This window comes from Narcine bancroftii, chromosome 7, assembly GCF_036971445.1.
Source record: "Narcine bancroftii isolate sNarBan1 chromosome 7, sNarBan1.hap1, whole genome shotgun sequence".
Classification (NCBI taxonomy): domain Eukaryota; kingdom Metazoa; phylum Chordata; class Chondrichthyes; order Torpediniformes; family Narcinidae; genus Narcine; species Narcine bancroftii.
Genome location: NC_091475.1, coordinates 2,232,142 through 2,257,888, shown reverse-complemented (window position 1 = coordinate 2,257,888; position 25,747 = coordinate 2,232,142). Strand labels below are relative to the sequence as shown.

Below are 25,747 nucleotides of genomic sequence, written 5' to 3'. Positions count from 1 at the left end.
ACTCTCTGCTTCCATAGTATAGACCTTTTTGCTTTACCCACATTCTAACTCTCTGCTTCCACAGTATAGACCTTTTTGCCTTACCCACATTCTAACTCTCTGCTTCCATAGAATAGACCTTTTTGCCTTACCCACATTCTAACTCTCTGCTTCCATAGAATAGACCTTTTTCCTTTACCCACATTCTAACTCTCTGCTTCCATAGTATAGACCTTTTTGCTTTACCCACATTCTAACTCTCTGCTTCCATAGTATAGACCTTTTTGCTTTACCCACATTCTAACTCTCTGCTTCCATAGTATAGACCTTTTTGCTTTACCCACATTCTAACTCTCTGCTTCCATAGTATAGACCTTTTTGCCTTACCCACATTCTAACTCTCTGCTTCCATAGAATAGACCTTTTTGCCTTACCCACATTCTAACTCTCTGCTTCCATAGAATAGACCTTTTTCCTTTACCCACATTCTAACTCTCTGCTTCCATAGTATAGACCTTTTTGCTTTACCCACATTCTAACTCTCTGCTTCCATAGTATAGACCTTTTTGCTTTACCCACATTCTAACTCTCTGCTTCCATAGTATAGACCTTTTTGCTTTACCCACATTCTAACTCTCTGCTTCCATAGTATAGACCTTTTTGCCTTACCCACATTCTAACTCTCTGCTTCCATAGAATAGACCTTTTTCCTTTACCCACATTCTAACTCTCTGCTTCCATAGTATAGACCTTTTTGCCTTACCCACATTCTAACTCTCTGCTTCCATAGAATAGACCTTTTTCCTTTACCCACATTCTAACTCTCTGCTTCCATAGTATAGACCTTTTTCCTTTACCCACATTCTAACTCTCTGCTTCCATAGTATAGACCTTTTTGCTTTACCCACATTCTAACTCTCTGCTTCCATAGTATAGACCTTTTTCCTTTACCCACATTCTAACTCTCTGCTTCCATAATATAGACCTTTTTGCTTTACCCACATTCTAACTCTCTGCTTCCACAGTATAGACCTTTTTGCCTTACCCACATTCTAACTCTCTGCTTCCATAGTATAGACCTTTTTGCCTTACCCACATTCTAACTCTCTGCTTCCATAGAATAGACCTTTTTGCTTTACCCACATTCTAACTCTATGCTTGAAGAAAATAAATCAAAGAATTATAACCTGAAAGAAAAGATTTCATTTTATTTTTGTCTTAAGTGAGTGACCCATACTCTCACCTAATTTTATGGCAATCCCTAGTTATAGATTCTTCTGCAAACAACCTCTGCAAATCCATCTTGTCAAGATCGCTCAAATTCTTGTGTTTCAATCAAGATACTCTTCAGCACACTCCACTTCATCCTGGTCAATACAACTTTTCTTTCTAAAACAGTTTCTGAACTGTTTCCAAAGCATTTACATTTTCCCTTTAAATTGGGAGGCCAACACTCTATAACCCAAGCACAAACCAGGCTGATTATGCTTCATGAATCTCTCTTCATCTTAAAAATAAAACTTGGTAATAATCTTTATGTGCTGCCAACAAAATTAATGTAATCTTCATTAAAGAAAACCATAAGCTTAAGTGGCAAAGTAATTCAATAAATCATTTCCTCTTTCATTAGCTCTAGGAGAGCGGTTGATGAGACAGAATTTGAAGTTCAAGAGCGCAGGAAGACACGATGTATCTGGGTGAGTGGAAGGAAAGGGCTAACGGAGAGAGAAGCTGCAGTGTTGATTGTACAAGAGGCCAGAAATCTTCTTCAACGAGATTTAGCTTCAATGGGTATTGAATGGAACCATGATCAGCTGTTGACTGGCACACAGCAGGAGCCTGCTGAGAGCAGTGAAGGTCATGATAATGGTATCTCTGCAAGTCAGAAAACAGCTTTGGCTGAGGAGACTCTCCGATCACTACAAGTTTCAGCTGTGGAACCTTTGAAGCCTGCTGCTGAAGTAACTTGTGTGAGGAACGCAGAATGCCTGGATCTAATTTCCAACAGAGGAACTATCAATGAGCAGCCATCAGATGGTTTTCCGAAAGAAAATATAAATATCATAGTTGATGGGGATTGTAAGGCAATCAGTGTGGATCAATCAAATGTCAGAGAGTGTTCTCTGAGTGACATCAAAGATGAAAGAAATAACATTGGAAGACGTTTTGTTCTGGACAAAAATAGTAATGTGAACCAAGAGATGACTATTGCAGAAAATACAGGTCAAACTTTGCACAAAATGCAGTTTGAAAATGACTGTCATAAACTAAAGAATAAAGAATGCATTGTTACTGGGAATGAAGCATACAATTTATATGTTACTGGCTCCAAGTCATCTATGACAAAAGAATTTGATGAGAGCTTTCAGCTGGATTCACAAATTGAGAAGATCATTGAACACGCAGCGAGAGTGTTGGCTCCCTCCGAATCCCAACAGGAAGCTGAAAGCACAATGGAAGTCCAAAATGGGACAGAAAATGGTGAGCATTTAGTTTGTGTTCAATCAAAAATTGACCAGACTGGTAGTGACACTTCAAATGAAGTTGAGATGGTGAAAAATGAGCCTGCTGTGAAACAGAAAAGTCTGCATTTAACCAATTCTCGTACTATAGTTGGAAAGGAAACATCATCTCAGTTGATTACATCCATGAGAATATCTCCCAACAGTGTTCCTGCTGCATCTTCTCCAAAAGTTCATCCTCAACCGAAAACCAATGATTTATCTTTAATTGATACTCAACTAGAGAACTTCATGCTGGATTACAAGACTCCAGCCTCTCTTGAAGAAACCATCCCAACTGTACAAATACCGAATGGAACAGCGAATAATACAAGTTCTGATGGCGTAATACTTGATCTTCAAGAACATAGAGGCTATTGTATTACTGACAATGAGAAGACACTGAACATGAGTGATAGTCTATTTGATAGTTTCACTGAATTGTCTTCAAATGACGACATGAATGCACAGGAATTTCCACCTGGTCAACAGCTCATCCCGAAAGCAGAACGGTACTCTGAAAACTCGACTTCCTTTAGTCTGTTTGCAGAAGATGCAATTCAAGATCACAGAATCACTGAAACTCCTGAAGACAGTTTGCAATGGAATGACTTGTCCTTTATTCCATCCGATTTTAGGGGTTCCGGCCAAAATGACAATTCTCTAATTTACAGCTCGAAGGAGTTACATATGCAGAATCTGAGTGGAAGTAAATCTAATGTGACTGATTGTGCCAAACTACAAGAAGAGAAAATAGTGAATGATCAGACAAAAAAGAAGCCAAAGCCAAGCATATTAACTCGAGAGCTATCTGAATCTTGGGGGGAAAGTAAGGTGGTAGATAGCAATGCCTGGATGTGGTCAGAAATGACACTTGAGCTAAATTCAGAGATGAAGGATTTGTTAAATCAGCTGCCAGCTTCCTCAAGACTGAGATGTTCAAGTTTAAATGACCAAACCATTAAAGAAGGAAAAAACCTGACGAACGAACACTGTTTGGGGAAATTTACAGAAAATGATAGCTTTTATAACCATGCAATGGAAACTTCTGATTGTCCAAACCAACAGCATGCTCTGGTGTTGGGTCAAACAGACAAAGCTCTTAATAATGTGACATTAAATCAAAACATTAATTTAGATGCATTTAATCAGTCACCAGTTTTAGGATTGGAAAAACAGCATGAATCTAGGTATGACAGTCGGAACGAAGTTCCTCCAACACCTCCCAATGAACCTGTGACTCCCAAAATCAAAATGGCATTGACAGCTTCAATTGAAAAGGGTAAAAAGCAATTGTTGACCAAATTGACCCCTGTTTGCTCATCTCAAAATCCTGTTTTTGGAGAAGTGGGAACAGGAATTTCTCATAATGTTGACTATAGTTCTGTGATAAATTGTAATGCTGACGCTGAAGGCTCTTTCATAGATCAAGAGTTTTTGCTTCAACTTTCTCAAGACAACTTGGCATCGCCACCTGGGCCCTGCAGTACAGAGACGTTCACAATTATTGATGTGGCGAGCAGTCGAGTTCTTTTCCAGACCTTCATAAATGAGTGGAAAACTAAGCGAAGATTTGCACTTGCTGTAGCTTGTGAGAAAAAGGATCATGTTCTGTCACCTCGCTCAGAGATAGGTGGAAGATTTAAACAAGGTGGGTAAAGTTGTTCTGAGTGACATTACGCACTAGACTGGCAGACTCGTATACGTATATCCTTGATTAATTGTTCTATTTTGTTTAATGGATTTTCTACTGTTTCTGGGATGGCCTTTGTTTTAAAATTAGTAATTCCTCTGGATGAAAAGAAAGTTGAAATAACTACAACCCTTTTTCTGGAATAAAGTTGAATACCTTTCTCTCAATCACACCCTTGCCTAAAAAGGAACACCTACTTATGAGATATGGTGGTGAAACAGCAAGCAATCAGTGCTCTGGGCTAACAGTCCACCACCATAGCAGCAGTGTGAATTAAATTCAATGTAAAATAAAAAGTCACCAGTTTCAATTGCCACAAAACAACAGGATTGTCATTACAAAGCCATAAAGTTCACCAAGGACTTCAGGGGATGAAATTTGCCATCTTTGCTGCACAATGCCTTTATGTGGCTCGAGATCAACGAGCATGGTTGATTCTTGAATGCCCTCCAAGTCACATACCATCATGACCTGGAAATATTTTGCTGTTCATTCATTGTTTCCGAGTTCAAGGTTCCTTTTACTATCTCTTAACAATACCTAAAAATATATATGATGTACTTCAATTTTTGTCTGCAGTAAGGCAAACAGAATCTCCGTGAGCAATGCCCGGTGTCCCTAACAATAAGAGAAAGATGAACAAGAGAGTCCTTTCAGAATAATTGAGTGCCTGTGGATTTGCCTCCAGCGCTCCAACAACCTTTGCAAGTGCACAGACTCCTGTTCAAACCATTGGCAGCCCGAGGTCCAGGTCCAAACCTCCGATAGAATCAGGATCTCTTCGGTGCATGAGGCCCTTCAGGAGCCCTTCTTGCCCTCAGCACCCTCTCAAACCTGGTTCCGATACCTTTTTCCCACAAGCCAAATCCTGCAGCTTGCGTGTGTCCATTTCAACCTCAAATCACCTGCAACCTGTGTGGGTCCTTCAGTCACTAAACCTTTTACTGGTCCACTGCTGTGGTCACCTTCCTGGTAGGGCCATCTCCCAACAGGAGGACTCTGCGGAGCAGTACTGCATCTCTGCTCCCTGCTCTGGGTCTGCTGTTATGGTTTTTTTTCAAATTTGGATATTTCCTAACAGCATTGTGAAAGTACCTTCTTCAGAAGGACACAGCATTTGAAGGTGACTCATCTCAACCTTCTCATGGGCTAATTAGGGTTGAGCAATAAATGAAATTAAAAAATAATTTTTTTCTCAATTTTCACTTCCTACAACACCCAAGTTGTTTCTCAGAGGCGGCCCATAGTGGCCAATTAAAATCTGTCTTGTGGGGATGAGTATAAGTTGGTACAACTTATCCCTTGTCAGAGGATGACTTTATTGTAATTGAGCTGAGGTTTTCATGGACCTGCACAGAGCTCCTAACATTTAATTTGCTACCACATAATCAAAAACCAAAGATGTGAGGGTTTGAAATCTGGGGAGTGGTAAATTTTTGGGGATTAACCGATGTGGTTACAAATGTTAGCTGTCCTTCATCTCTCAAACAAATTCAAGCTGGTTTACTATTAAAAGACTTGAACAGAATGCCGAGGACAGAAAAAGGCTACAGATGGGTGTGAACATGGCCATCACCATCATGGCCATCGATAAGAGATGGTACCTTGTCCTTGTCCTCTCTGCTACCATCAGGAAGGAGGTACAGAAGACAAAACCCAACTTTACATCAGATTTCTGTATGGACAATGAAGCACAGACACAACTTCTCTTTTTTTCCCCCTTCTTTTGTATTTATTTATTTTTTAATAAGAGTATTTATGGAAATGTAATTCGTAGCAAGTTTGCACCTGTAATGCACAATAGTGGCTGCTGCAAAACAACAAATTTCATGTTAAGTTCATGGCAGTAAAGCCGATTCTGATTCCGAAAAGTTTGTATGTAGTAAAAGCTTTTTTGTTCCTTTTGACCAATAATTAACTTTTTACTCTTTTTAATCCTTTCATTTGTTTTCTAGCTCAGCCTGTGAAGGTCCAAACCAAATCTAATGGCTTTGAAACAAGTAGTCGTAAAGACCTGGTAGTAATTGGATTATGTGTATGTTGGGGAGGAAAGGATGCTTATTACATCTCATTCCAGGAGGGGCAGCTGTCTGCTGGTAAGAAAAGCTTCATTCAGTCAAACACATTCCAGAATATCCATCCTTCGCCTTCAATTTATTTGAACTTTCATCTGCATCAACAAACTGCTTCTTAATCTAGTCAGGTGGAGGACCAAATTGTAACTCAAGTTCGAATGCACAAATATACTTGCCCATACTTTGTTTAATATGGTGGTTCAAAACATTTTGTTATTGCCCTTCTTTAACTCATTTAATTTTTTTTCAAGGTAATATAAGCAGCAGTTTGGCCCCTCCGCCTCTAGACCCAGAGCTTTCTGTGAAAGAGCGGCTGCTCCATGTGCGCTCGTGCTTACAACAGGGTGCAACTGCTGAGACACAGCGTTCAGTTATTGCGTATGACTTGAAGCAATACTACAAAATTGTCCTTGAGGCCTGCAGCATTTCTGTGGAGGGTAATTATGAAGATCCAAAGGTAACATCTTGCTGAAATTCTGAGTCAGTTTTGAGATCTTCCTTCCACTCAATCTGTTCGTTGCCATTTAGAAAGAAAACTGATTGTAAATGTTTGTTTGCTGTTCTAGGTCGCTTGTTGGCTGCTGGATTCTAGTTCCAAAGAAAGGACCCTTCATAACATGGTGACCAACTTTCTCCCCCAACAACTTGCACTGTTAGAAGGGGTGAAAACAAGCCATGGGGTTCAGAGTCTTGGGCTGGACACACAAGCAGATGTCTCAGGGCGTCACAGAGCCTCGATAGAGTCTGTATTGGTTTTTAATGTAATGGATCAACTTAAGATTCTCCTTGAGAAAGAAAATCTTCAAGGTATAGTGCATAGAGAATAATTTGGGTGAAAACTTAGATCAAAATAGGTTTATCTGCTTCAAGAAACTGGTAGATGGATCGATGATTCTAGTTGTGTATCTTTGTTTTTGATGTATCTTCATTAAGATGAATAAGGTGTTTGGGCTGGGTTTGAACCTTTAGGAGGAAAATCTATCTCGACGTAGCCTACACCATTACCTCACACTGTATCTACAATAGTTCCCTACACTCGCTAAGAATGAAATTCCTTAAAGGGATTCAAAATACCAGAATATTACTGATGGATTTGAAGGCCAGCTTGTGGAACTAGGACTTTCATTGGAAAACTAAATATTCTATGGGCTTCTGGCTGAGGTGGGGTATAAATTCATTACAAAATCCCCCCAAATTTTGTTGAGGGGGATGCTTGTATTTGTTAAAAAAACAAGATGTAGAAAATAGGCACACTTTAAAAAAGTAAAAATTTCTAAAGGAGTGAGGACTAGGAAGGATCAGTTGACCTGAGTGTATATTTGTTGGTGCTGGACATTTTCTGTCCCTGATTCAAAACTCATGAAAAGATTTTATTTGAATGCATTACTAACCACGTGTAATGGTTTTTGGAGTCATTCTTTTCAACACTGACCTGAATATTTTTTAAATTTAAAAATTAACATCATCCATCTGCCACTCATCAATCTTCCATCAGAGAGCAGGAAATTGCAATAATGGGGGAGGGTTCTAGCAGGGTTATGAAGGACCTCCTCGTTTGTGGTTGGGTATTTCTGCTGTGTTACTTGCTCTGTTCTATTACAGATGTGTTTTGCAATGTTGAAATGAAGACTCAGTATTGTTTAGCATTGTTGGAGCTGAATGGAATAGGATTCAGTGCAGCCGAATGTGAGAACCAGAAATATATAATGCAGGCTAAACTAACAGACATAGAAGCACAAGCTTATCAGTTAGTGGGCCACAGTTTCTCTCTGACCAGCCCAGATGACATTGCCAAGGTAAGATTGCATTTATCGATTTTTAAAAAAAATTTATTTACATGGAATTCAATCATTTCATTGAAGATGTTTTTTCCCTATTGGTTGCAGTGCAATTATTCAAAATCAATCATTTTCAGGATTAGGTTTCCATTCCAATGCTTTGGGCATAACATGGCTTTTATATATCTTTGTGGAACTGAGCCCTGATGGAAAGATTAGCCTATTCTGCCCTTCCTTTTGCCATCATCTCAAACTCGTGCAATCCTTGTGTTGAATGTGTTCATAGGGTGCTACAGGGTCTGAAGTTCCAGGATATTTAATCACTGGCAATCAAGGACTGGTTATATATTTCCAGATCAGGTCATAGAGTAGAACATGCGTAATTGTGGTATTTAGGAACACAGCTCGTTAGACATTAAAGCATTTTCCTCCGCATAGTGAAAGTAAACATGTAGGAGCCAGCAGGTGGATAAGGTGGGCAAACAGGTTGGTGTTTCATAGTGAGAGGAATTGGGAACCTTACTGCAATTGTATGTGTCCTTGATTAGACCACATCATGAGTAATGAATGCAGATTTGGTTCCTTTATCTGTGGAGGGAGTTCAGTGGAGTTTCACCAGATTGATGTATAGAGAGAGATTTGGACAATTGAGCATGTATTAACTCAACTTTAAAAGAATGAGAGAGGACCTGTATGAAACATTTAAAATCTTGATTAGTCAGATAAGATGCAGGAATGATGTTATCACAACTTTAGGATATAGAGAAGGCTATTCAGAACTGGGTTAGGAAAAAATTCTTCCCCCAAAAAGTGGTGAACCTTTAGAATTAGAACATAATTGAGGCTAAATAATTAAATATATTGAAGGAGAAGTTAGATACTGATGGTTAAAGAGAGATGGAAATAAATTGAATGATCAACTTTGATAATGGCAAAGTAAATTCAAAGGGGCAAATGGCTTATTTGTTCTCCTAGTTTCTGCTGTACCTACTCTTTTCTAATTCTTTCTGGCTGTTACTCAGCCGTGGAGACTTCTGCTGTAACCTCAGTATTATTGGGTCTACGTGCTAAATCTGTTGAATTTGAGTATTAGTCACCACATCAACTGCAGTGATTGAAGTATGTGACTCACCAGTCCTCAAGGAATATAGATATTGACATCTAATGAAATAATAATAAAACAGATTTGTCTACAGATCTTTTTCTTTCTTTCACTTTTCATGCACTAGAACACCTGTACTTCACTCACTCCATTGTGACCTGCAACATTTTCTGATTGAAAGGCAGTTCTTTATTGTTATTTTAGTGAGTCCTTGACCCTAACTGAACATTGGTTTCCCTTATGTCTAGATTGTTTTTATCTTGGTCTTTTAAAATACTGGTACAAAATGACATTTACCAAAGGGATTTCTTTGGATTTCCAATTGATAGATTTTGTGTGGGTTTTGCTTTTTCTGGTATGGTTGGCCTTTGAGATTTTTTTCCCCCCTGTAATAGGACTGTCGTCAGTGAACTCTCACTCACCAGTTCCTCATTGCCCCACTAGTTTTACTTGTGTTTTGACATCAAGGATAATTACTCTCACCTCACCTCATCCTTGGGATTTCACCCCTTTTCTCCATATTTGGGCGGAAGTGGTCAGGACCTGGTGGAGCAGCCTTGATGATTTACATTGTTCTCATTTGTTGATGTTTCTTTAAAACTTTTGGATAGCTTTCCCAATTTTGTGATAGTGATTTATTGGGTCAATGTTAGTTGATCCATCCTGCTATTGAACTGGGTGGGTTCTGACAACAATCTGATGATTTCTAAGCCATCACTGCGGATACCAGCATTTTAGTTCACATTCGTGTAATTAACTAAATGCCCTAGTCACTTGAACCCTTGAGTCCACTGGATTACTGCACTGCTTGGGGTAAAGATCCAGGCATGTGATGCTGCAACTTTCATGTTCATTTTATAAGATGGAAATATTATGTCAGGACAGTCTATATGAAATAATATGTCCATGTTAAATATCAGATATACCTAATTGTGAGAGGCATAGATTGTTGATATTCGGAATCTTTTTCCCATGCTAGGGAGCATTAAAAATGAGAGGGTTGAGAGAAAGACTATTTGAGGGGAAAGTTTATACAGAGTGGGTACAATTACTATGTTTAACACAGGCAACTAACGAGGTGAGCGTAGAAGAATGCTGATCTAATGAGAGCATGGGGTTAGTGCAGATGGCCAAAAAGGTCAACATTGGATGTGGATGTGGAAGCCCATTTCTGTGCTAAAACAAGCACAATAAAATATTTCTAAAGCCTCTCAAATATGATTGACTTGATATTCCAGGTTCTGTTTTTGGAGCTCAAACTTCCTCCTAATGGAGATGCCTACCCAAAAGGTAAGAGGACACTTGGTGCCACAAGGAGGACTGCACCCATGGGAGGATGTTGCAGGTTGTCCAAACAATTCAGTACAAACAAGGTAAATGCCACATATTGTTCAAATCTTTGTTTTAATTTTAATCACTGAAAATAACAAGGAACTGATTTTCAAATGGAAGTTTGAATATTTGGGAGATGATGTGTGTGAACAATAGAAATAATTCTGATCAGTTTGCTAGGAAAATGGAAACATGAAAATGAGCAAAAAATATGGTAGGTGAGACCAGAACTAGGGGACACCGCCTCAAGATTCAGGGGAGTAGATTTAAGACAGAGAGGAGGGAAATTTTTTTCCCCAGAGAGTAGGGAATTTGTGGAAGCAGTTGAGGCGACTTCATTAAACATATGTAAGGTTCAGTTAGATATATTTTTTTACATAAAAAAAGGAATTGAGGGATATGGGGAAAAGGCAGGTCGGTAGAGCTGAGTCAATGATCAGATCAGCCACGATCTTATTGAAGGAGGAGCAGGTCGATGGGCTGGATGGCCGACTCCTGCTCCTATTTCTTATGTTCAGATGGAATTTAAGTTTGACAATTGAAGTAATGCATTTTTGAAAGTTAAACCAGGCAGGACTTGCACAGTGAATGACAGGGTCAGAGAAACAGGTGTACAAGCACATAGATTTAAAGGTCTGAAATAAGTAGACATGCTTGTCTACATGACTAGTCATAAAATATTGAGTAGCTGTAACTACTTTACTATAAGAAGGATGAGCTTGGGCTAGAGAGGGTGCAGAAAGAATTCACAGGGATGGTGCCTTCTTGTAGGGCTTGAGTTATGAGGAGAAACTGCACAGGCTGGGGGTGTTTCCATGGAGTGAAGGAGGATTATTAAATCATGAGAACCACAGATAAGGTGGATGTTCACAATCTTTTTCTTGGGTTAGGAGAATCTAAAACTAAAGAACATAGGTTTAAGATGAGAGGGAAAAGATTTAAAGAAGGTGTGAGTGGGTGTTTTTCACATTGAGGGTAGTTGGTATATGATTGAGCTGCCAGAGGAAGTGTTGGAGGCTGGTACAATTGGAATATTTAAAAGCTATCTGGACAGATGTTTGGATAGAAAGGTTTACTGGCAGTACACCTTGGTAGGCAGAGGTGAATTGGGCTGATGTGCCTGTTTCCAACAAGTACAACTCTGTCTATGAAATAGTAATATGGTCTTGAAAATAGGTGGTGATCACAACCTTTCAGGATTGGCACAGAAGGCAGCATCTGTTGGTAGCAAGTGCTTCATCAAACAAATTATTATGGGGAAATAGCCTGGAAGAATGTTGTGTTATCAATTACTTAACATGGCATAGCAATCTGTTTCTATTCCATTATCAACACGAGCTAAATTAGATTTACTTGGAATTTAAATTCAATGGTGTATATACAAAGATAGAGCTCTTTCTAAAAACTTTATATTGGTGTGAACTATATTAGAATGGAAGCAAATTGGTATTGAGCTGTATAATATTTGCTTTTACGTTGCTTATAAAAGCAACCTCTCCAAAAATAGAAAGATTTATTTTCTTTCACTTATTTTGTTTCAGGAGGTATTGGAGAAATTGAAGCCACTTCATCCTTTACCAGGCTTAATCTTGGAATGGCGGAGAATTACGAATGCATTGACCAAAATGGTGCTTCCTCTACAGCGGGGGAAGCAGCTCCATGCTTGGCTGGGCATGGAAAGGATCTACTCCATTTCACAGACCCACAGTGCCACAGGTAAATGCTGCTTTCACTTTGACCCGGTTAGTCTTTGTGTTTCGTAGTACAAGGAACAGAATCAAAAGGGAAATAGATTTAAATATGCTTGAAATAAAGTATCAGAAATCCAGTAGCCGAGCCACCTGACTTCTTGGAGTGGGTCACCGGGCACAGACTTCTGGTGGAATGTCATATTTACTAAACAGAAAAATGTTGCTAGGTGTGACATTTTATGACAATAATTTATATTAAATTACATTTCTGATGCACTTTATTTTTGTGAATGCACATTGTGCCATTATTTTGATTAGGCCGAGTCAGTTTCACTGAGCCAAATCTACAAAACATACCAAAAGATTTTGAAATTGAAATGGCATCAATGATCAAGGAGGAGAGTCCCCCTTTCCAGGGAACAAGCAGCGTCGTACTTACACGATCCAGGTATTTCCTCCATATGAAATGTTATAAATACTAACTGATGTGAGGAAACCCAGTTATTTTTCAATTTAGACTTTGAAGTGCTTGTGGAAAAAATCAGATCACAAACAAAGTAAATATTTGGGTAAAGCCACTTGGTTACTAGTGAATGCTTAGAAAAAAAATACCATGGGAGATCATTAATTGCCTCTATCTATCTATGCTAAAAGCATGTTTATCAAAATGCTTTGTATTTAACAGTATCTGTAATACATGACAAAAATCACTGGAGTTTTCTTTCAAAAAACTGAAATGCTCTTCTTGGGTTGTTGTGAATACAGAGCTATTGTGAGATTATGGTCCTGCTTTCTTTCCACGGCATGGCACTCTAATACTTACAAGGTTTTCCTCATTCCTGTGGTTTTTCTCAGCTACCGCTGGAAGAAGTGACACATTTCTCGGATTGATTCTTGGGATTAGAGTATCTTTATTATTCATCCAATATTTTTTTATATATGTTTGAAAGACTTGTCATCTTAATTTGTCTGTGTGTTGGGAAAAATGTTAGAACAAATGGTAGAGCTGAATATCTGTGCATAAATTGATAACTTCTGGCAGGACACTCTTTAGTTTGTCATCAACATTACCTCTGTAACTCACTTCTTTCAGTGGATTAAGTATATACATAGAGGCATTGTACAATAATTAAAGCAATACAATAAGACCTTGAGATAGTTTTGCAACACATTTATGTTTAACTTCATACGTTTGTATTTAGAAGGCAAGGTCACAGCATAATCCCGTCATCTGGAAAGGCCATGATGGGCAATGGGAAGACTGGGAAAGGCTCGCCATTTGTTGTCAGTGTAAGGCATGCTTTTATAGCCTTCTCAGGTAAATTGGATTCGCTCCTCAAATGTTACATTATTATGAGATTAATTAAAGTCTGTAACAAATGATCAGGAACAAAACCTGAAGGAATTTCCACGGATCTGATGCAGTTCTACAGTGAAATGACATTGGGTCAATTTTAGCAGAATATTGTTTACCATTTCTTGCATCAGCTATTAACCTCACAAAGTGATTTAGCTTCTTTTTGCTGAACATTGCAGTGGGTTGCCTTGCAGTATCATTGCATCTACAAAGGGATCTGGTGGATTAGATTGGTTGTTTCTTAATGACAACTAAGACTTGTGCATTGGTCTCTTTAGATGAATTATTTCACAAAGTTGTTATCAACCAATGTTGGCATTCATGAAAGGGTCCTGGATTAAATTTATCTGTAAATAATTATTTTTTCCTTGAAGGTGGCCTGATTCTGGCAGCAGATTACTCCCAACTAGAGCTACGAATTCTGGCTCATCTTTCCAAGGATAACAGCCTTATTCAGATCCTAAACAGTGGGGAGGATGTGTTTAAGAGCATTGCTGCAGAATGGAAAATGGTGGATCCAGCAGCAGTGGATGACACATTGCGACAACAGGCCAAGCAGGTCCGTTTAAAAAAATAATTAAAAAAAAAAAAAATATATATATATATATATTTATATATATTTTGCTTGTAAATTCTCACAACATAAAAGCAAATGTATATACTTTCTAAGAAAAATGTAAATTTGAATGAATTTGAGTGCAGAACATCCCTCATTTTAGGGAGGAATGTTTAGAGACTCTTGGACTGTATTTGTTGGAATATAGAAGAATGAGAGGGGATCTAATAGAAACATTTTGAATGGTGAAAGGTTTGGACAAAGTAGATGAGAATGTTTTCCTTGTTGGGGGAATCCAGGATAAGAGGGCATGGTCTCAGAATCAGAAAGGACCATGTAAAACTGAGATGGAGAAATTTCTTTAGCCAGAGGGTCATGGAAATCATTGCCTGATCATTGGGGGAGACGGACAGGTATCTCATGAGTGAAGATATCATGGCATGTGTTTGCAATTTTTCAGTCTGCATTATATGACAATACTGTCCATTCTTTTACATTTTATCATTGTAACTATACTCCCTTCAGTGCTCCAGCTTCCACTCACATCCCACTTTAAGTCATCCCTCTGCCATCAGTGCTCTGTGATTAGTAAGGGATGACTTAAAGTGGGATGGGAAGGTTGAGAATCACTGCTCTAGACCCAATTGTTACTGAAACATTTTACTTGAGAAAAATTGTCACTGGCCCAATTCCTTTGGAGTGATGAAACCCTGCACATAATGAGTCAATGAGGGACGATTAAAGCAGTGGTTTTCAAACTTTTTTCCTATGGCATAGGAAATACTTAAAGTGGTATGTGAGTGGAAAGTAAAAGGTTGAGAACCACTGCTCTATATAATGAAAAGTGATGAAATTTTTCCATTAGTAATTATTTTAGCTTTTGACTGATGGTAAAGTGCTTTTATCCAATTAATAAATATTTGGCCTAAACCCAATTTCTCTATTGTTTTAAATTTAAAAAATCCCATTCAAAGCCGCTGCTCATTTGTGTCAACATTTTATCTAGTGTATTCTTGCTATTTGCTTCCTGATCTCTAATGTGTGACATGCTTTTTCCTCTAGATCTGCTATGGTATAATTTATGGGATTGGAGCCAAGTCTCTTGGTGAGCAAATGGGCCTCGATGAGAATGATGCAAGTCGTTATTTAGAAACATTCAAATTGCAATACAGAGGTAAAAAAAATCTGCTACTTCTCTCACCAGTGGTTGAACTTGAGAATTAAATGAATGATTAGTGGGGAAGATCATTATTTATATCAGAAATCCAAGCAGCTAAAGCAAACACCTACCACTTACAAGACTTATTTATTCATTCTTGGGACCTGGATGTCATTGACAAGTCTAGGATTTATTGCTTGTGCTTGCTTGCCCTTGAGAACCATAGAATGCCAAGTCATTTTAGAAAGTACACAGAGGGCAACGAGGATTGCTGAATGGCACCTGCTTCCTGAAAGGACATTGAAAAATCCAAAGGCTCTGGATGACAATCCAGAAGTTTGATTGTTGCCACTACTGATGAAGCTTTTTATACTTGATTCATTTAACGTCTGTAGCTGGGAAATTTGTATTTGACGTCTCCATGTAATTATTGCAGTTGAATTAATCAGTTAAAGCCACTGTTCTATAATGTGCCATAAATCTGAGAATATGCAGCTTCTATTCCTTAATTTGAAAACATTTTTAGAGTGAACATTTTATAATTAACCATTTTCTACAGGGATTCAGACATTTCTGCAGGAAACAATAAAAAACTGTCAGGAAAATGGATTTGTTCAAACAATTCTTGGCAGGAAACGGTACCTTCCAGCAATAAAAGATCACAATCCTCATGTTAAAGCTCACGTATGTATTTTAATTTACTGAGCCTGACTTCAAAGTTGTATGGATAAACTTTGTTCAGTGGAGACTAGTTTACCTCCAATTATGGGGTCAATGCTGTAGTCACACTAACACTTTCTATTTTCATTTGAAATGTTCCTGTATAGATCATTTAACAAAATGTGTACTTCATTGTGCTATGTAAAGTACTTCCTGTGTTTTGAAGGGTCACTTTTAAGTAGGTGTACAGTTTGATTGATAATTATGATTTAAAGGGTGAGAATTTTCGGTTCTAAATAAAAGTTCTGCTGATGTGGATATTTATAATTGTATTTTGTCCATGAGCTAGTGCCCAGATATTAAATGGCTTATTGTCCTTTCAGCACCAGTAACATCCAAATTCTTTAAATTTTTAGTTAAATCAACTAGAGTAGGAGGCCAGTTGTGTTTCCTCAAAAATTTATTCTTATATATATAGGCAAAGACTCGGAACTTAAAAAGTCAGTTACCAATCTTTTTAAGGAAAACAGCCCGATGGCCATAACAAATCCTATCAAACAAAGGATTTCACTTCAAGTATACTAAATTTAATAAATTAACACATTTGCTTTAAAGTTCAAATTCAGCTGTTTGTTTATGTGACAACAATATTTTCTTGAACAGAGTATCTGGATGTAGAACCCACAAGCCCGTCAACAGTAAGCTTGCAGTCTAGACAAAATCATGTATACTTACAGATTTTAATTTGATTATTGTATCCCAAAAGGCTCAGCGACAAGCAGTGAACACCACTGTACAAGGTTCAGCAGCTGATCTGGTTAAATTAGCAACTGTTAATATTCAGAAACGATTAGAAGAAACCTTTCCCTCTGTTGCCAAATCACACGGTCACTGGATGTGTCAGAATCAGAAAGACAGAAGACGAGGTGAGGGCCAAGTTTTATCTTTCTTTATTGTTCCACTGAACTAAATTACTGATGTGCTCATTGGAGGAATGATGGCTTTTAAATAGAAAGGGCATCAATCTACCATAAAACAACATTTTTGCACCAACGATGCCTCGAACCCCTCTGCCCCAATTCTTGCTCATTTTAGTTGGTAAATACTGTACAAACAAAAAGACATTTTCTGGCCAAACCATCTCTTAAAATTCATCTTGGATTTTGAATGTAAAAAAAAGAACTATTTTCTTGTATTGTCTTTTTATTTGTTGAGACCATGTTGAATTGAGAAAATGTGTGACCCAATTGAGGAGTTCAGTGGCTTCATAATTGGAGACTAACTTAAATTTACATTGGTTTGTAGGTGTCACCGAAAGGAAGCAGCAGCAAGAAAGAGGAGGATTTTTCATTTTGCAGATGCACGATGAACTGCTTTACGAAGTTGCAATGAATGATGTTATACAGGTGGGATGAAGAAAACACTTGTCATATCTCCAAATAATGCTCACTTCACACTCAGCATACGAATAGGACAATTAGGAAACAAAAGCACTGGCTTTGTAAATTGTGCCTTAAATGCAGAAACAAAATTAAGAGATGGATCCTTCGTGAAGTTGTGCAAGGTTTGGCCCATCTCATTGTAGAAATTATAGAGGGTGCAAAATCACTGAGCACATATCAGGAATAACTGATTTCCACAGCACAGAAAAATGCCAGCCAAGGTAGTCCCATTGGCCTGCATTTGGCCCTCTAGACCTTAACTATCCATGCACCTGTCTAAATGTCTTTGGTAGTCCCAAGGTAGTCCCATTGGCCTGCATTCGGCCCTCTAGACCTTAACTATCCATGCACCTGTCTAAATGTCTTTGGTAGTCCCAAGGTAGTCCCATTGGCCTGCATTCGGCCCTCTAGACCTTAACTATCCATGCACCTGTCTAAATGTCTTTGGTAGTCCCAAGGTAGTCCCATTGGCCTGCATTCGGCCCTCTAGACCTTAACTATCCATGCACCTGTCTAAATGTCTTTGGTAGTCCCAAGGTAGTCCCATTGGCCTGCATTCGGCCCTCTAGACCTTAACTATCCATGCACCTGTCTAAATGTCTTTGGTAGTCCCAAGGTAGTCCCATTGGCCTGCATTCGGCCCTCCAGACCTTAACTATCCATGCACCTGTCTAAATGTCTTTGGTAGTCCCAAGGTAGTCCCATTGGCCTGCATTCGGCCCTCTAGACCTTAACTATCCATGCACCTGTCTAAATGTCTTTGGTAGTCCCAAGGTAGTCCCATTGGCCTGCATTCAGCCCTCCAGACCTTAACTATCCATGCACCTGTCTAAATGTCTTTGGTAGTCCCAAGGTAGTCCCATTGGCCTGCATTCGGCCCTCTAGACCTTAACTATCCATGCACCTGTCTAAATGTCTTTGGTAGTCCCAAGGTAGTCCCATTGGCCTGCATTCGGCCCTCTAGACCTTAACTATCCATGCACCTGTCTAAATGTCTTTGGTAGTCCCAAGGTAGTCCCATTGGCCTGCATTCGGCCCTCTAGACCTTAACTATCCATGCACCTGTCTAAATGTCTTTGGTAGTCCCAAGGTAGTCCCATTGGCCTGCATTCGGCCCTCTAGACCTCAACTATCCATGTACCTGTCCAAATGTCTTTGGAACATTTTAGTTTTTCCTGCCTCTACTATCTAGTAGCTTCTTCCATACATCCACCACCCCCTGTGTGAAGAAGGTTCCTCTCAGGTCCATTTTAAATCTTTTCTCTCTCTTAAATTATGCCCTTTAATTCTAGATTCCCCTACCCTGGGAAAAAGACTATCACTTATCTATGCCCCTCATAATTTTATAGACCTCCAGAAGATTTCCCCCTCAGAAAGAAGTCTTGGCCTTCCTCGCTTATTATACAGGTGTACTAGTCCAATAACATTCTTGTGAATCTTTTCTGCACTCTTTCAAGATTAATACCTTTCCAAAATTGCTTATATAATACTCCACAAGTAAGAGTCATGTAACATGTCCCTGCTCCTGTACTCAGAAAAGCATCAATTTTTTTTAAATGGATAAGATTTGATCCAATAGAAATGCTCAAAGTGATCACTTACAGTAAAACATTTGGTATCTGGCACTTATGGGGATTGGTAGACGGGTAAAGTGTATTTTCCGATTGTTTGAGACTTACTTTTACAATGCTTAACTAATTCACCTGCATTAAAAATAAACAGTTAAAAAAATATATACTGTACTTACACTGAACCAAATTCACTTGCATGAATTTATAAACCTTAAAGCATTTTACTTTATTTTCAGTCGCATTCTTTGAAAACTTTTAAACGTCACTGCATCTATAGGTTCATCAACTTCCACCCCTCCCACAATTTTACAGATAAAGCCTCTGACCGTAGCGACTCTTACTAAGCAGGGATAAGGAGACACTTTGAGAGTTAACCCAATGGCGAGAGGCATCAACTAACTCTTTATCCTGGGTGATGCCATTGCTGTTTCACACAACTGAGCAAAGTACAACCAAGTCACTCCACTGGTTGAATATTTGCTCCCATCTTCAAAAGTTTATGTAACTTCAGAGAACATTTACTTTTACAATTTTAAACTAGCATATTTTTAACCTATTATTTTTATTCTTCTTTATTTATTTATTTTTTGTTATTTTCCTCAATTTTTTTAGCTGGCTGCTTGAATTCTGGATACCAGGGGTTTTAATGTATTTATACCACTGTTTTAACTGTACTTAATTGACTTGTTATGTGCATGGTTTCATAACTCCAAAGGAAATGGGCCAATGACAATTTTTTTCAAGCAAAATATTTCAGTAACAATTGGGCCTAGAGCAGTGACTCTCAACCTTCCCCTCCCACCTTAAGCAATCCCTTACTAATCACAGAGCACCTATGGCATAGGGATACTTAAAATGGATGTGAGTGGAAAGTAAAAGATTGAGAACCACTGCTCTATATCCAAAGAAAATTGAAAGAGTAAATAGCTTTGCAATATTTCTCCTGTATTTTCCTACAGATCCTGAGAAGTTAACTATAAAGTTTGGCTAAATTATCTAATACTTCCATGCTTATAACCGATTCATTGCCTTAATTACCACCTTATTTTTCTTTGAACATACCCTCTTCCCTGCTGACGTCAGAGGCAAAATATTCATTCAGTACCTTAATTGAGCCTTCAGTATCCACGTGGAACAACTTTTATGTTCTTAATAGATCGCGTTTCTCCATGTATCTTTTTATTGTTCATAGTGTAAATGCCAGCGTAAATCATGGTACTTTAACTTTAAAAAATACCACCCCAAAACCAAGGGTCATCTTGTATGCCAAGTATAAAATCCGAACCTTAACAGCAAAGTCTCAGCGCTCTCTTCTCCACCCACCCCCCCTCCAATTTTCAGTTCAGATTAGATCATTGTTAATTACATTGAGGTTGCTCTTCATTTTTCTGCTCCTCAGGTTGCTCAGATAATGAAAAATGAAATGGAAAATGCCATGAAACTTCTGGTAAAACTCTCTGTCAAAGTAAAGTTTGGTCCCAGTTGGGGGAATCTTCAAGACCTGGCCTTGCCCTGAATAATTTAGCACATTTAAAAATCTATTTATTTATTTAATACTGGTTAATGTATAAGTAATATTGTTAAGAAAATGCAAACCGATGCCAAATTGACCAACGAGAACATGTTTTTAATGAAATCAGTTCTCAATGAATTATTGGTTTAGTCGATATGGTTCAGATTGATAGATTTTTGTGTATGTCAGTTTAAATTCACCACAAAGAATCATTGCTTATATTAGAAAAATGAACATTTTGGAATTTTTCCAGAACTTCTGGAATTAAAAAAAAATTAATGGCATTCTCTCGTGGTCATTACAATCTCAAATACTAATCATTGGTAAGTTTAACTACAATACAACTCCGATTATCCAAAATGGTCGAGACGGCGTCTATATCGGATAAACTTTTTTTTTGAGAACTGGTCATTTTTTAAAATGCCCAGTAGCAACAGCAAATCACTTGTAACAGTGTTGAAAGAACAAAGCATTAAAATGATGTTAATTCTCATAAAAAGAAGCTGTCTGCTGCCTATCAGCAACACCTCCCCAGCAAGGCCCCACTCCCAGCAAGGCCCCACTCCCAGCAAGGCCCCACTCCCAGCAAGGCCCCACTCCCAGCAAGGCCCCACCTCCCACTTGGGAGCCTGATGTCCCCGGTCAGTTTGGGATAAATAAGGATTTATGATTTTATTTTGGATCATTGGAGTTGTACTGTAAATGGAAAGTCATTTTCAAATATGCAAGACTAACCTTTCAAAGCATGTTGCTGAGATACCAGCTTGTCATGTTGGACAACTTCATGTATTTAATGAGATAAACCACAAAATTATCATAATTTTTAGGGTTTAGATAAATTGAAGTTAGAAGTTAAAAACAAACTAATTAGCAAGTTAACCTAACTCTGGGATAAAACTTTGTATTAAAAGATTGAAGGTGTACACTACCCCATTTCTAAAATATTTTCTAAGAATAGAACTCTGAATGAGAGGTAAATGTATTCCAGTGGAATGTACTTGTCTATGGGTGGCTATTAAATAATAGCAAGATTCTGAACTTGTGGATAACTTAATGTATATAAATTTCAACTTGAATTCAGGTTATGCCTTGGAGTATTATTGCTTTGGATTAGATTTGTTTAACAAAAAAAATTAGGTAATTGTAAAGTTGATCAAATGATGAAAATAATGCAATACTGTATTTAAAAACTCCAGTTCTAATGGCAAATATAATAAAATCAAAACTTCAACTGGTTGTTTCAAGCTGGATATTTTTGTTACACATTTTCCAGTGAAGCATATCGTAAATATAGCATTCTCTGCTCAAAATCCACTGTCCTACAATGAACAATCTGTCATCTTTCAGGCTGGTATATTTCCCCATTCTTATTTATTTACTTGAAATTAATGTCTTCAAGTCTGCTTTTTAACCTATTCTTTGAAAACATTACATTCAAACACTGCATACAAAAGTTTTTCCTACCTGATTAAGCTGCAGTAACCTTTCACTGACCAAGCACTCCCAGATTTCACACCAGGGTAAAACTCCAGTTCTATGTAGGTTGCTAAACAACTGAATGCAATCTGTTAGAACTTTCCTTGATGGGAAAATAAGGAAGGATTCAGTGACAAAAATCACACATCTTTTAACCACTCTTCACAAAATGCATGAACTTTATCCTGTTCTACCCCACCCACCAAGGGGATGCATTGTGGTATGGTGTAGGAAAGTGGCAGTAGGCTAAACAAGAATCAAGTAGGAGTTTACTGAATTGAAAAGCAGGCACAAGGGACTGGATGACATTTCTGCTTACGTTAACGAGCCTGCAGCTGACGTGGACTTTTTACCCCCTCCATAAATCTTCGTCCGTGAAGCCAAGCCAAAGAAAAGAAAGTCATTTGGCATAGAAACCCATCCTATTATATCAGACATGACAATAATATCTTCCTCAACCAAACAAAACACCATATTAGAATTCTTCAAACACAAAGTGGCTTCCCTTTATTACCTTCAACTCAGCCCTTACCAGCATCTCTTTTTCCCACACCTCAGCCCGAAACAGAACAAGGACAGGATTTCCCCCTTGTCCTTACCTATCACTTTTCACATCCAACATATTATCCTCTGCAATTTCCACCAGCTACAATGTGATCCCACCACAAGACACAATTTCTCTGCTTTACACAGGGTCCACTCCCTCTATGACTTCTGCTCATCCCTTCCCACTAATTGGCACCTTCCTCTGTGGCCGCAGGAAGTGCTAGACTTGCGCCCACACCTCCTCCCTCATCACCATTTGGGGCCCAAAACAGTTCTTCCAAGTGAAGCAACACTTTACTTGTGAATCTGTAGGGGCCAACTGGTGCTCCTATTGTGGCCTCCTCTACTTCAGAGTCTGGGACATCATTTTGTTGTGCCTTTTAGCTCTGTTCACCAATAACAGGGAACTCCCAGACACCAAACATTTCAAATTCACACCCCATGCACTGCCAAACCCTGGCCACCTGCAAATTAGAGGATCAATACTGAATATTCCATCTGGGCACTCCAACCAGATAGCATTAATATAGACTTCTTCAGTTCCCCACCTTCTAAATTCAGAGATATATACCCCACCCCCCCTCCAATCACTCGGCTTTTTTCTCTCCTGTTCTCCCAGCCATATGATGTTTTGTGTGTTGGGCTGTCCTTTCTTCCCTTCTCTCCCCACCTTTTTAATTCAGGCACCTGCCGGCTTTCTGCCCAGGCCTGAAATTGTTGGTTTGGTAACTTCCTATGGATGCTGTGTGACCTGCTGAGTTTCTGCAGCACTGTACTCTGTTAAGAGTATTATTTTATACGGCCGTACTGGTATGTTATAAAAAAAGATGTCATTTCCACCAACTTATCTATATTAATCCACATTTTAATTATCAATGCTATTTTTCCAATATAAATGAGATTTATTCCATGAACACCTCATATCCCAATAAAAAGCATCAACATTATACACTAACACATTACATACAGAACATTATATATACAACCATATACAGTTTTAATTCTAAAACCTACAGAAATGTCAGATGATTGAAGAAGCATTTGAAAATAAAACACTGAAATAACTGCATCAGTTATAACTGGCAATTTTCACTGGCAGATTGTTTGTTGGAGTCTGCCCTTTAAATGTTGCATTAAAATATCGTATGAATTCATGCTAAATTACAGCTATGATTAATAGAATACAACTTTCAATACAAAAATCGCAGACCACCTTCTTTCCCTTTTTTTGGCTTTAGCTGTTAAAATAGCAACAATCAAAATATCAAAAAATGACAAGAAATTATTTGAAATGCTAAATAAAAAAATCTCCAGTAACAATATATATCTTTTAAAAATAAACAGTATTAATCACAATCAAAGAAAATCTTAGCAACCACTTCGAAGTATCTATAAAAGGCATTTCTTATATTGCTAGGTTTAGTTTTGTGATGTGGCACTCATATTTCCAAACCCTAAATGTGCAAATATCGATAGCTACTCAAATCTGGATCGTGGAACATCTTGTGATATCAGAAAGAATAAAAAAAACTTAGAATAGCACTTGAGAGACCAACATTTTCTGCCTGGAACACACCTCAAATGAATAAAGCCTTGTAGGATTACATTAAAAAAATTCAAATTTTAAATGGGAAAATGAACAACCACCCAACACCACTGATGTTTTCAAGTCATAGAGAAAACTGCTTTTACGGTTCAGCACGGTATTCAGTTGCTGTATAAAGGAGAGGAAGCTGTAGGCCAACTGTTCACAAAATCACCATTTCTCCACCCTGCTATTTCTGATATACTGTTCCTTACCTCAGTCATCAGTAAATGGAGACACACATCCTTCCAGCAGATCTGAAGCAACATGGCACCTGTTTTATTACACTATTGTTGATACAAATCTCATACTATTTAATCAGCCCAACTGAATATAGATAGCACATTCTCTCTGAGCATTGCTTCAGTGTTCAATATAATGCTAGATGAAATGCTATACAAAAGCAACATCACTGAGTGTCCTTGAATGTAAACACTCACTGGTGATGCATACGACAATCTAAACTGAAAATGAATCACTTCAACAGAGTTTTAAGGTAAAAAATGTAATTCTTTCTCATGATGCATTTCAAAAATTTCCACAACAACCCTTTTGAAGAACGATTAGTGATAACTGCTTAAGGAGGAAAAAGCTTGAAATAGAATTAAAGAAGCAAGTCTAGCATTGAGCCACTACAGTCACTTACAGACAGTTAACCATAGCCTTAGATATACTACATGTACTTCAAATAACTATTCAACCATCCTAACTTTGCTCACTTGTTGTTGACCACAACATATACTTAAGAGCATAACAGAGTACTGGAGGACTCAATGACACGGGACCTTGGAAGGATCTGTTCACCTTCACTATAAATAGAAATGCAATAAACATACTCAGAATTCCTTCTATGTTAAACCCGCTTGGGAATAAAAGTGGAGAGCGAAATCTTCAAAGAAAGGCAATGTCGTGCGTTTATGATTGACTGATTTCCGAGCCGTGTGCTACTCTTCGTATAAATGATTTAAAGAGAGAGAGTGATGGCAATGCCGATGGCCTGATTGTCATATTTGTGTTGGAAATTTGGACAACAATTGGATTCAAAATAAAACTTACCGCTACATTGGCAATTATTCCAAATTTTGCAGCAGATTTGTTTCTTGTTGGCTGGTATATCCTGTCAGAATCAGATGACATCACACAAATGTGTACTGTTCTCTTGACATTTTGTTTTATTTCCTTGTGTCTGATTCCATTCATAAACTATAGTTAAATGGATATTGATCATTTCTGTATTAAAATGAAAATCAAATAAGCATTTGCTAACTCGAAAAGGAGGCCAATTAACATGCAGAAGGAAAACTGTCTTTCACTACTTATAAAAGGCAATCGACCATATTCCCATGAACAAAAAGACTTTTAAGAATGCACATCTAAAAATAACAAATTAGATTCAGGGTTATGACAGATTTATTCTGAAGCTATCACAAAAACCTATATGATTAGAGTACATAATCCTCCACATTCCACATCAAACAATGGAACTACTCAGATGATCACTACATGGAGAAATCAATTGATAACATCTGTATAAATCTACACAGATACCTAAATGAATCCACTTCAGATATTTTCGAAGGTTAAAAAAAATTATCTTTCATTCTTAGTAGTAGAAATTAACTCAATCAAAAATGGTCATATCCAATCCAAAATGAACATAAAGGAGACTTATGAGTGAACTCATCCTCAATGATTGTTTTCTTTCTTTATTATTGAATCACTCTAGTCATG

The 25,747-nt window shown here is 38.0% G+C and overlaps 1 protein-coding gene across 2 annotated transcripts in view; it reads left to right on the top strand.

Moving 5' to 3' along the window:
* The window catches only part of polq (polymerase (DNA directed), theta), a 55,694-nt gene extending 34,054 nt beyond the window's left edge, over positions 1–21,640 (top strand). For both annotated transcript variants that reach the window (XM_069888467.1, XM_069888466.1), the window contains exons 18-32: positions 1,610–4,131; positions 6,129–6,269; positions 6,500–6,705; positions 6,815–7,055; positions 7,851–8,044; positions 10,367–10,501; positions 12,002–12,176; positions 12,470–12,599; positions 13,354–13,469; positions 13,883–14,067; positions 15,127–15,238; positions 15,783–15,907; positions 16,650–16,809; positions 17,189–17,289; positions 20,296–21,640. In XM_069888467.1, the coding sequence (XP_069744568.1) occupies positions 1,610–4,131; positions 6,129–6,269; positions 6,500–6,705; positions 6,815–7,055; positions 7,851–8,044; positions 10,367–10,501; positions 12,002–12,176; positions 12,470–12,599; positions 13,354–13,469; positions 13,883–14,067; positions 15,127–15,238; positions 15,783–15,907; positions 16,650–16,809; positions 17,189–17,289; positions 20,296–20,412 (4,660 nt within the window). In that variant the 3' untranslated portion in view covers positions 20,413–21,640. The remainder of the gene's footprint in view (positions 1–1,609; positions 4,132–6,128; positions 6,270–6,499; positions 6,706–6,814; positions 7,056–7,850; positions 8,045–10,366; positions 10,502–12,001; positions 12,177–12,469; positions 12,600–13,353; positions 13,470–13,882; positions 14,068–15,126; positions 15,239–15,782; positions 15,908–16,649; positions 16,810–17,188; positions 17,290–20,295) is intronic.
* The last annotated feature ends 4,107 nt before the right edge of the window (positions 21,641–25,747 follow it).